At 40.1% G+C, this 13124-nt stretch overlaps 1 protein-coding gene across 1 annotated transcript in view; it reads left to right on the plus strand.

Annotated features, from left to right (window-relative positions):
- Positions 1–13124, plus strand: part of LOC137783442 (astrotactin-2-like) — a 218803-nt gene that overhangs the window by 103303 nt on the left and 102376 nt on the right. Inside the window, exon 7 of the mRNA XM_068573373.1 lies at positions 3855–4022. Coding sequence (XP_068429474.1) covers positions 3855–4022 — 168 coding nt within the window. The remainder of the gene's footprint in view (positions 1–3854; positions 4023–13124) is intronic.

Genomic DNA, 13124 nt, shown 5'->3' on the forward strand with positions numbered 1-13124 from the left:
GAACATTTTCCAAATTGACTAAAATGAAATGTACATCTTAGAATAACTTAATTCAAAAGGAATATTCTGTCCACCAGATCATCATGTCGGCAACACACTGACAGTTGTATGGCATTGTATAGTTGTATTGGCCCTGGCACCGCAACGTTTCAATAGATCTTTCTCCATCCACACAGCTGCCTCAGGGTCACGCCGGTTTCTGTCGAGGATCATTATGACGCCTGACAGTGTAGCACCTGTATCTGGAGGCTATGATACTCTCTTGTTGAATATCTCCATAACTGTCACGTTCCCTTCACCACTTCATCTTGTTCTCTACTTTGTGTGAAACCTGCCCACATAAAAGGGCAATGTAGGGGGGGGTCAGTTAAACTGAAGATGAAGTCTGGTGCCGTCATCAGGCTGAGATGAGCTCGCTACAGCAGGTCTGTTCAATACTTGTATGAAATGTGAGTTTTGGACTTCATTTCTCTGCAGCTCTACAACTCCAACATGCTGAGAAGTGTAATGCCGATATGTGTAGTCACTGTAAAATAATTATTGATTGTTTGTTTTCTGACCTCTTCCCCTTCTGCTCCACCGTTAATAACGAGGCAGACTTTCCACTCATACACAAGATTGTTATGAAAAGTTTGGCCGGTCCTTGAGCTGACCTCTGACCCACTGCTAAATTCTCAACTTGTAACATAAGATAGAAAAACAAAATCAAATGGATGGAGATGGCTGATATGTTCCATGGACATTCACAACCAATAGAGAATTCATTGTTTACATCGTGTTGACCCCATGGCCTTCGATTTGGTACCACTCTCTTTATTTCAGATGAGGCTCTGGGAACAGGACAATAATCCATATGTTGTTTGGTTCCATACAGTATTTATTTGTGGGAGGTTTTGTTTGCTTTAAGTTTTGTTGTTCTTGTGCGAACTTGCTTGTACTGGGATTGGACTCGGATATTTAAAGGAGACACCTGAGGCAGAGCAGATGTGATAAAAAGGCGGCTTAACTCATTAGTCGGGCAGGCATACAGTCGGCAGCAGGCGGGGAGTCAGAGCAAACACACTAACAAATCCAACAGATAAACAAACAAAGCAAACTCAAACTGGAAAGCCACAAACAAATATAGGTTTGGTTAGGACATGGACAGGCAGACAGGAATAAAGAATATAATGCTGGCTACAACGCAAAGCATATGATTTGACTCTCCGAGACGTGTGAGCTGCAGACTGTAAACTCTATTTATACAGGGGAATTAAATACACAATGGAAGTAAGAGAGACAAAAAGGTGACAATAAACACAAGCAACACAGCACAGAAGCTGATATGTAAGTATGAAGACTCAGAGGAAAGAAGAAATACACGACTGTTCAGTCAACATCGTGACTAACACTGCTACAGCTAACATTGGTGGAAAAAATATATCTCTTTGAGGTTAATGAGGTTAATACTTCATATTCCTATTTTAGCACTCAAAGTGTGCAGTGAATCATGGGATTCTTTTACAAGTTAAGTTCAAATTTACATATTGGATATTGAGTCGAGGAAGGAGCACTTTTTATTCCACGTCTGTTCCCGAAGCAGTGGAAAGGGGTTCAATCGAACACAATTATTCCCCCCCGCCAGTCTTTTTGCACTCTATTCACAATATGCACAGCAAGATTGCCAGCAATCAGCGATGCTCTTACCACTCAGGAGGGGTTTTTTCCTCACAGGTCTCAGGGAAACCAACCCATAATCTAACAATTGCCTCCTCACTGTGTTAGCTGACAACATTACATTTTTTTTCCACACTCTCAGCAAATGAGGGCTACTGGCAGTTCTGTTCACTAACTGCAGTGATGCAGGACAAATAGCCTTGTTCTGCTCACCTCTGGTCAGCCTGACTTGGGCGATGCTTTTAGGGATCCCATCTGGAGAATTGCGTGTGTGTATTCTCGCCTTTTGGGCGTTGTGGTGCTACTGGATACTTCCTTTCCAAGACCAGCAACAACAGCCGTTGTTCCTCAGGGAGTGTGCTTCGTCAATATGTACTCATTTTATCAATTGTAGACTCAATTCATGACTTCATGTAGCATGAAAACATGCAGTCCTTTATAGCACGACCACCTTCTCGTATATTATCCCATACAGACCGTTTTCATTAATTTGCACATCAATGTGTGAGGTGGACACACTTCAACTTTACTCCAATCCAGCAGCAGAACAATGGCAACAAGCCATGTCATATTTAGTAAAAGGCAACATTAACAGGACTGCTAATATTCCATACAGTCTAAATTAGAAGCTCCTGTCAAGTTTAGCAGAGTCAGAAAGTACAACTTGTATTTTTCAAAGGCTCTATGTGGGTCAGGCTGTGTGACACTTCAAACAAAAAGAAGCCGGTGAATTCACGTGTGTACGCCGGCCAATGCCAGTGTGTTCTCTTAGAAACTATACTAGAATAGTAGGACGTTAAACTGGAATGTGGATGAGGATTTGGATATATATATATATATATATATATATATATATATATATATATATATATATATATATATATATATATATATATATATATGCTTTATCAGCATTCTTTGTAGGTTAAGCATCCTCTGAGTTGTGTATTTACTGCAGGGCAGTGGCCTTGTTACTTTTGCTGTGAATCCGATGTGATTGCTGGCTACTGTCACTGCATTTCCATCTGCATGAATCCTCTCTTCAAAAAATAAACCGCCTGAAGAACACACATCATGAAATGAATGAACAAGGAATTTTTTTTCTCAATCTCACAACTACTGTCTTCATATCCTTCTACGGCTTTTGCGGTACAACTTCACTTTGACACAGAAATGTAGACAGATGCTTCCACAAATGTAGCACCCACCCATGCCCCAGCAATATGGACACAATGCAATTGTGTAAGGCTCTTTGTGTTCACCAGAGGGCTGAAGCACAATCTCCAAAAGCTCCCTTTGGAACTTAAAGTCATTGGCATCAATTAAGGATAATCTTGTTCCGTGATCAGAGCGTAACGATTGTTCTGGGAGCACTAAGAACGAAAGGTAAGTCACTGCCAATGAGCGGAGCGTTCACGGAGTGACTTGTGCAACTCTTTTAGCGTCGCGACTGCAATCGCCAGGGAAATCCTATCAATACACACATTATGGCTCTTAATGTTCTCATTTAAATTCAGCGTGGTCAGGAGGGGACTTGAAATTACAGTGAAAATAAAATAATTAGCTACTTCCCAATCGATTATGCAATAGGACCAGGAAACGAGTGTTTAATGCCGGAGCGTGGAACTTTTGTCTCCCCCCGCCCCCCCCCCCCCCCCTGTCAGTGAGACTAATAACTAGCCTTTGGGAGCGATCAGAGCGATGGCCCAGCAGCTTGGAGCATGGCAGCAGCTATGATGGGGAAAAGGGCAAAAAAGGGGATTGGAAGAATTATAAAGAGGGTTCCTTGAGACCTGGGAGATGTGGCATGCACACCTGCAGGCAGGTGTGTGCTACGTCACGGTAAAGTTGCTACAAACACCAGCTAACTTAAGTCAGGGATGCTGCGAAATGCTGAGAGCTGTCCATCTGTCATCATTGTATGAACATGTTTGGCAATTGTAATGATTGTATTGTATGATAATGACTGTAATGCATGTCTCATATGTCTAATATATATATATATATATATATATATATATATATATATATATAGATATATATATATATATATAGATAGATAGATAGATAGATAGTCCGTCACTTGAGTTGTAATATATCAAACAATACCGTATTTTTTACAATGTTTAATTGTTCAAACGTCTTTTCAAAAAGCCAAATAATTGTCGTCTTTCTTTTTTTTTCTCCTGTTTTTCCAGGAAGTAGTTTTGTGGTGAGCATGGGCAGCTTCCTGGATGTTTCTAATTGGCTGAACCCAGCCAAGCTAACCCTCTACTATCAGACCAACTCTTCTACTCAGTGGGTCCTGGACTACTGCGGCCAGAGGACCACCGAGCCCTGCGAGCAGATTTGTGATCAGGACACAGGTTAGCACACACACACACACACACATATGCATGACCTTGAGTCAAACTGGAAATCACATGCACCGGTTAGAAATGTAATTTCCTTCGGCCATATTGAGTACGTGGAGATTAGAAGGAAAAACAGGCATTTCAACCTATTATTGGTTGTGTTTATTGACAACACACCTACACAAATGTGGATGAAGGAAGGACAGAATCCTTCCTCTTCTGCTCCAGGGTTACCTTCATGAATTTTAGTGTCACTAAAAGAAGTCCTTGGAGGATTACGATAAAACTGCTTTATGCACATTGTACACATTTTATTGAAATTGGCAGTGTGGCAGTGATAAATAATATTAACAATGGTTGTGCAGTAGTGAAAGCATTAATACTTGGATTTAGGTATGTGTAGTTATTATTACTAGCCTCAAGCTTATCGCAGAGTAAGCAAGTAAATACATTAATAAATATACTTTCTTTTGCATTTTACATTTGACTTTTAAAGCCTTTTGATATTACTTCAACTGGAGTTCTACAGTATGAGATTAACTGCTCTGTACGTACGGACAAATACATACTCAAATACCCCTCGTCCTACTGTATGTGATACTGCTCTGTCTCTACTTGCTCTCAGTGAACAATAAGATAAAGTATGATGTTTTCAACCATAAATTAATCATGAAATGCAAAGTGGTTCAGGTTTTGGAGACTTTTTAAATGTCTAAAATGATGTACTGTGTGTATATATATATAAATATATATATATATATATATATATATATATATATATATATATATATATATAAACCATATGCCGTATGTATACGATCAGCTCGTATAAGTTTATGAAAATGTTTGTGCTGATATTAAAACAGCAAACAAAAGCCAAACGTGCTGTGCGATGGCATTTATCTTCCTTTAACTCCCTTGTGTATTTTGTGCCCAACTAGAGGAAGTCTAAGCTCATTAGAATGGATTACATCTGTAATGTATGTGAGATGTATGTCACCCTGGTCAAGGGCGTGTTGTGGGGCTGATGCATAATGCATGAGAGCTCCAGACACTCCACTCACTCGGTACACATGAAGATGTTGGCACGTATGTGTTTGTGGATTGTGAATGTGTGCGGACGTTTGTGTATATGCTTCCATCAATCTCTGCATGTTAATGCATTGTTCAGATCAATAATAGTTTATATTCAATGATGAATCCAGACCCAAGTACATCCAGCATGCTCACTTCATCCATCCTTCTGACTCCCTCTGTCTTTTTGTATCTCTTCACCTATTCTGCTTTTTCTATCTGAAAGATTATTTGATTAATTAGTAATCTGCTCTCAAGTATGTTGTATCTCCTCAAGGCAGCCACTCACGCTTCAGCCGAATGAAAGGTGTTTCGAAAGAGCTTTCGATTTCCATCACTGTCCTGTAGCATGCATTGTAGCAGCCGTACAATAGCATTTAACACACACACACACATACACACACAACACCTGAAATGAAGTCTTTCATCCATGCACTTGTATTACAGTTCCAACAATAGGGGGAACTACTGGTGGGGAAAGTCAAAGTGAAACTCGCATAGGGAAGCACCGCTCTGTCTCTTGAGCATGCTGCCATTCTGCCCTCAACAATAAGCAATATCAACGCGGGTGTTTTACATTTTGTCAAGTGACAGAAATGCACCTGCTCGGACAAGTCTTGTGAAACATGGAAAAACACAAACGGGCCGTGAAAGACACACACACACACACACACGTGGACTGGTGATGTGTGGATTTAATTAGCTGGTGAAAAAGCACATGGCTTGCTATGACTGCACATTTTCCTGAATGGCTTCAAAGTGCTTTTTTTTTCAGTTTCTTTCACTTTGTGAAATGTTCACAACACAGATGTGTGTGTGTGTGTGTGTGTGTGTGTGTGTGTGTGTGTGTGTGTGTGTGAAAGCATATATTATGTATAGTGATTGCAATAAAGTAATAATTATTTTATCCTTCTTACTTGACATCCACCGCATTGAAAAAGGTCCAGTGGTGCTTCAAAAAACCTCATTGTTTGGTTTACAAGACCAATCCTCAAATGAATTTCAATTTGTTGGAAAATAGATATTAATGGGAATTTATTTTGTCCCATGACATTGGCTGAAAACCCCCCAAAACATTAATATAACTAACTCTGAGCTGCAAAAAAAAATAAAAAAAAAATATATATATATATATATATATATATATATATATATATATATATATATATATATATATATATATATATATATATATATATATATATATACATACATACACACACTGTTTTAGTTCATCCAGCTGGGTGTGGGGTGCTGCAGCACTATCAGCAGTCCTCCTGCTTCTCCTCATACCAACTGGCCCTGGACTTGCTGACATGTCCTCGTGTTGTCTCTCGAGTTTTGCACAGAGATTCTAAAATAGAATAATTCTGTTGTATGTAGGAATTAAAAAAGAACTGCTTACAGAGACAGGCAAAAGGGTAAACGGACATCTGCTTGTGCAGCGTGCATTTGATACTCCCGTTGTAGCTCCCAAAGTCCCACAAAAAGTTGTAATACTTTGTTTCTAATCTCCATTTAATAATTTAAGGATGCCCACTTTTTACGAGGAAACATGAAATATACACATTTGACCCGATCGCATCCATCAGTTTCCCCCAAACATACACGGAGACACTGGCAGTCACACTTCCAGCGGGTATCGTTTCACTAAGTCTTCCTGCTTCACTTTCACGCTGGTTGACTGGCGCTGTGACTGCTAGTCACAGTATCACTGCGCCTGGGTAATCAATCCTCCCTGCCTTCACCTTCCTCCTCTGACTCAAAGGTTAGTGGATAAATGGCATGTTTCTATTGCCTGATGGCTGCACAGGATCGAGCTGACTAAATTTAGACTTTGACAGTGTAGCAGCTGAGATGTAATAACAGCTCGATAATGAGAACTTTATAAAAAGTTCATGTAATTGTGTTGATAAAAAAAGTCATCCATAAATATTTAATATATGCAGCATGATGAGTCAAATTAAAACAATTATGCGTTCATTTCTTCATTAATCAGTGCTTCCGATCTCATATTATAACATCTACTAAGAAGGAATATCTTGCATTCACAACCGTTCCATCTATCATCATAAGTAACCTCATAAAGACCTAAGAACCTCCTTATCTGCCTTTGTTTTCCTCATTTAAAACTGTCTCCTTGGCTCCTCCAACATTATTTAATTGGTAACAGAAACCGCTGGACTGTTACCATGTAGACCAGCTTCATCCTCCAAAGCACACACACATACTCTGAGAAGAAATCACTTCTGTTAAATCCACCAGAGGACTTTGGGCCCTGTAAATGTTCTAACAAATGTTCCTTTGCATCAGGACAACAATGACTCGTTTATGTCCCCGTGCCATGACACTTGAAATGTGAAAATCATCCAAACAGCCACAGTGGGGGATTAAAAATCATTAAAATTAAACGCTTATTTTGTGAGAATTAGGTTTGTTACACAGATGAAAGAGTGAAGAGAAAGGAAGTAATTGCCACTTGAACTCCTTTACATTTGGACTCTTTATTTCGAACAGAAGGATGGTGTAACACCCTGTTTTCTGTGTGTGTCTTCCTAGTGTGTCCTGATTGTTTATTCCAGTCACCTGGTCTCGTTCCAGACTCCGCCCCCTCTGTGATTGTAAAGCCCCGCCCTCATTGTTTCCACCTGTGCCTCAGTGTCTTCCCCCTTGTGTGTTTAGTCTGTGTCTTTCCTTTGTCAGTTACAGGATTGTCTCCCATGTATGTACGTTGTGTTCAAGCTATACTTATAGTTTTCTAGTTGTTTCCTGTACTAGTCTTTATCTTTACTTTTTGCCCTCCACCTGGCCTCCTGTCTGTTTCCTCTGCTCCTGAGTCTCTGCCTGTCACACCCGGTCGTGACTGATAGTTACAGTAAAGGACAGAAGTTGAGACTGGTGACATTTTATTGGCAATCTAATATTGGTGTTTATCCCCGTTTGCAGTGTGCGGTTGTGTGTCCGTGTAGAAACCGAGCTGGAGTGTAACAAGAAAGGGACCTGGTGAGCACAGTTGGATAATTGTTGTCATTAAATGGCCATTTCTAATCTCAGGTGATTAGCTCTAAATTAGGCCACCGACATGCTTCAATCAGTCATCCATAACGTTTGGCATCACAGAACCGGCTCTTTGCACAGCTTCATATTTCAGGGGAAATCTCAATTTCCTAACATTTTGGGGAAAGTAAGGAACCGCACAAGAGTTGGCTATTTAATACCTTTTTAAACTAATCGCACAGGAGTCTGCAGCCGACATCGTTGTTTTAACACAGACCTCGAATGTCAGCTGGACACAGCTTCTTTTTTTAGTAAAATAGTTTAGATTTTTATCAAAGTATTTATTTTGTTAATGTTGGCAAAGACTTATTTCCTGCCCTCGCATGTCGCCATGATAATGAAAAGTTGTACTTCTGAAGATCATGCATTACTTTAGTTTGTAATATTGCATAATGTTAGTTTGGATAACTACTTTCTTTTGTAGGTGTCTGAAAGTCTAAATTTCTTTCAGTAAGTTTAAAATTGAAGTGTCAAACAAAAGTAGGCCCTTTTTAAATTAATTAAACTAGAATTCAGTTGAGGTCTGTGTGTAATAAGTCAATTCTATATGTATCTAAACTGCAGTTCTTCTGTTTACAGTCAACCCATTGATGAATTATCTCTGTGCATGACCTATTTTTTCGTTGGATGTGATTCAGAAAGTTGTGGCCCATAGATTAATAATCCATCACCCGCATCCAGTGAGCCGCTTCATCGCTGCGTGGGCCGACTTTCTGTACTTTGTCCTCAAAGCTGAAGAAACAGTTAGACTTACCCCGCCAGGTTTTTCAGAACTACTCTGATACAAAAGTGGTGTTGCTCTTAACAGCACACTCTTTTTCTTCAGATGAAGGTGTTTCTGTTAACCTATAGATCCCCCTGCAGCTAATGGGTTTATTAGAATGGCTCCTGATGGGCTAATATCCTCTGTGTCAGCTTTATCACTGACAGAGAATTTGAAGAAGTGTTATCCACCTAAATATAGCAATCTAGTAAGACATATTCTGGCCATAACTGTAATGGAAGATACATCATTTCACTTGTAAGTACTAATTGGTACATGAATTGAAATCAAAAGAAAACTACAATAAATGTAACTGCACTCTGGCATATTGTTGCATCTCCACTTTAATAAAGTAATGCAATCTGTGTTCATAGTATAGAATTCCTAAGATTTTTGAAAATAGAGCAGTATAAAAGGCCACTGAAAACACAGTTTATATACCATACATAAATCAATGAGCCTCCACATCAGCAACTGTTCCAAACGCGCAGCGCAGCAGATGGACTGGCATGGCTCATGTCGCTCTAGATCCCAACTTAACTCCAGCCAACTACATACTGCAAATGTAAAAAGTGAGTGCAGTTGCTGCACATTAGTAGCTCAGTGAAGTTCAAATTTAACGACCACACAATCCTGACTCCCCGCCTCCTCCTCGTGTGGTGTTTTACTGCGAGCTTTATCTTTTTAAGAGACCGTTTTTATTAACTAATTCAGCTCAACTCCTCCTCTTGCCATTGTTTTGTGGTATGCTCACCTTTCGTCTACTCCCTTTTGAGCTCTCTAAAGAAATCGCTACAGTCAGTTTCAGTTCCTCAACCTCCCTTTTTTCACACGCCTGCACTTTCTCTGAACCAGCGGCAGAGAAACTGCTGCACAAAACTGATTCGTGCGAGTTGTCTAAAGGTCAGTTAATCCAGCAGAATGTGTAATCAGCCAGACATATCTCTTCCCATTAATTGCTTGATCCTCCCTCAAAGGCATTTGCATAAAGGAAAAAAAAAACACATTCCACTGATTACTTGCCAGGTGTGCCTCAGATTACACTGCGCCTCCATGCCGGTGGAAAAAGACGGCGTTATTGTGTCCCTCTGCATCCTCCGGGCCTTCACACATGTACAGCTGTACAATATGTGCGTTGTGTTCATGTGTGTAAACTACATATGTAAACCAATTATCCACGCTTAATTGAGAGTGCTTTCCTGCCATTTCTTACAGTTGACAGTATTGTTAATCACATTGTGTGGACTTCTAAATGAGTGTCCATTTATAAACTGCACAAAGATCAACTTCTCTAATGTCTAATTATCTAATTAATGAGTAAACTTATGAGTAAACTCTAAATATCTAAGTCATAAGTTGTCGCTGTGAATGTGCTGGTTGTATTTTGTATTGGAATATTGATATTTGGATATTGCATTGTCCATTTTTAACCACACATTACAGGAGGCAAGATGAAACAAGAGGGGGCAGGTTTGCCTCCTGCTTGTGGTGAAGATTTCATTGTAATATTGATATTGTGTGAAATAATCCAGGGTATTGGCGTTTGTGTATTTGGATAAGACATTAAGTTACACATGGACATTAAAAAGGTCCAGTAACACATCCAAATACAAACAGGTGTTTGGGTCTTCACGGGGATGCATTACATGACGGCATCGCTGGTAATTGGGGCACTGATTCACTTTTTGTAGTATAAAATATGTTGGCCATGTCCTATTAGATGTTTCCTCTTGAACCAAACACAAGCTGAGTGTAACGGGTGTCAGCAGAAGGCACAGTCACTAGTCAGCGGTGCTCCTGGATGCAGTCTGCTCCCATCTCCTCCTCCAATTAATCACAAATGCAGTCAGGCATTTTAATCAGCAAATGAGCGTTTGCTATGTACATTTCTCCCATTGCATATGTAAGAAGTGAATCTCAAGTTCAGGTGCTATTGTTAGCCTAAACGCTAACAGACTACTAATGAAAAAGCCAATTCTAGCCTCTGGCGGACGAAGAAGGGGATAGGAAAGTGAGAAAAAGTTCCCTCCTTACAACGTTTCCAGCTTGTAACTGGTAGCATGCGACCTGACTGCACATGTGCAAGATGGGTTTTATTAAGCAGAGCCTCTGGCAGTCAGGAAAAAAAGTACTTTAACTAGGTTAAATGCGTGTGCAATGAGGTAGCATTGGGAAATGTGTGTGTGTGTGTGTGTGTGTGTGTGTGTGTTTTGCACCATGAACAGGATACATGTTTGCGTGCCTTGGAGTATGAAATCAAAGCAGAATGTCTCCTGAAGAAAAACAACAGCATCAATCGTTTCAGCAAATGCCCTAAAAACGCAATATGTTTACCTTCAAGTGACAAAGCTCTCTATCCGCAATACGAGTTCTGAATCTTTTCTCTCTGGAGCAAAGGAGGACGTGGAGTGCTGTTGTTGTAGAGCCACGAGGTGTGCAGAAGAGGATGCCAGGGTGGATGGGAGCACTGTACGATGTACATGTTCAGATTAACGACGACTTGTGAAACTAGCCATTGAGTGGATGAAACATAGATAAGTTCCCTCGCCATAATTAATAAACATCCTTGAGTCTAAAGTGGAAATCGCAAGGAACATGTTCTGAACTCTGTTAAAACGTACAATAAATAGAAATGTTGCGCACAAGGACAGATGTAGGATGGTTGTCTCCAGTAACGTACTCTACTCAATACTTATTGTAAGTTGCTTTGGATAAAAGCGTCAGCTAAATGACATGTAATGTAATACAGCAGTGTTACTGTGGAAACAGCATCATTTCCTGTGTGGGCTTGTACATTGTGTGACTTTTACAGAGGAGATGGCTGTTTGTTTCCCGTTTTAAAACCGTCGGTCAACGTTAATTTGCCTTACTCGTAGCCGTGCACGTAGTCCAACCTTTACTCAATTAGTGAACCGATTACAACAATGTCACCTTTCCATAAACGAGTAGTTATTCTTACCCGAATCCTAACAAAGGTCTGTTCCGATCTTAACAATTTTGTTTTTGAAAAGGTGATTTTGCTTTCAACAGGAATGAAAAGCAGAGGAAATAAACTGTTATGTACAAATATTTTAAAAATAAATTCTCATCATGGATGCAGCCATTATCCTGCAATCTTTACACTTTTTCTTTACACTATTTGAATGTTACTGATGTTTACGCGCGTCCACATTTTTAAGGAAATCCATCTCAGGAGCGTTTGCTCCCCGTTCAGCGAGGGCAAACGAAATAGCTACGAGCGAATAAAACCATATTGGTTGCTTCTCCGTGTCCTTGTGGCGCATCACTCTGTGAGTGTGTCTCCAGCCTGTGAACTTAACCAGTAAATTATTAAACACTTGGTGATAAAATGTGAATGCCGTTGCCTGGATGGCCGTGACACATCATTCCGGTGTTATGCCTCCCGATACTGCAGGTCAACACAAAGCAGTCAGTAGCTTTATCCTTGGAACAGTGTGAATAGTTGGTGGAGCTATCATTGACTTAACATTGCACAAATGCATCAATCTTCTTAAAAAGGCATTACACATGCAGTGTATTCTGGATGTCCAATGTACCATACACAACATTAAAACCATTCTATATTTGATAAAAACGCATAGAATCACCTATCCACTGGTGTGTTTAATGTTATTTGAGTAGTACTAGCTTCACATCAGTGTGTGTGTGTATACATATACAGAAGAGCACCAGGCCTCTGTTGCTATCCAATCAAAGGATGTATGATGACATATGACAGCAATGCGTGGTTTTAAACTCGATGTCTAGCTGTCGAGTCAGCATCCCGATAGCCAGCGAGGTACAAACTGACCCAAGCTGCTCGACTAAAACAGAATTGCTGCTGTCTGAGTGTGTCTGCTCGTTCTGCAGCGGGAGCTGTCCAGCCGACTGAGCAGAGCTGAACAGAGAGATCTCCTATCGAGACACAAACAGCTCAAGGAAAGAAAATACCTCAGTGAGGATGAGAGAGACTTCTGGGGATACTGGGAGCCAACAGAATCCCAGTCACTTTTTGTCAGATTCTAGCCAGCAGAAATAAATAAGCAAATGTTTCCGACACTGTTTTGGACACAATGTGAGTGCTGGCTGGTGGCCTCTGTTGTTGAGCCTTTGCACATGACAAAATATATGCATGCATAATGTTAAGTGTTCAAATCTAGCAGGACTTTGACCAATGAAGCTTATGTCCATACATATATATATAAAACATCTACACCAGT

The sequence above is a fragment of the Clinocottus analis genome, unplaced genomic scaffold (assembly GCF_023055335.1).
Source record: "Clinocottus analis isolate CAN_PGR_092001 unplaced genomic scaffold, fCliAna1.0.p SCAF_13, whole genome shotgun sequence".
NCBI lineage: Eukaryota > Metazoa > Chordata > Actinopteri > Perciformes > Cottidae > Clinocottus > Clinocottus analis.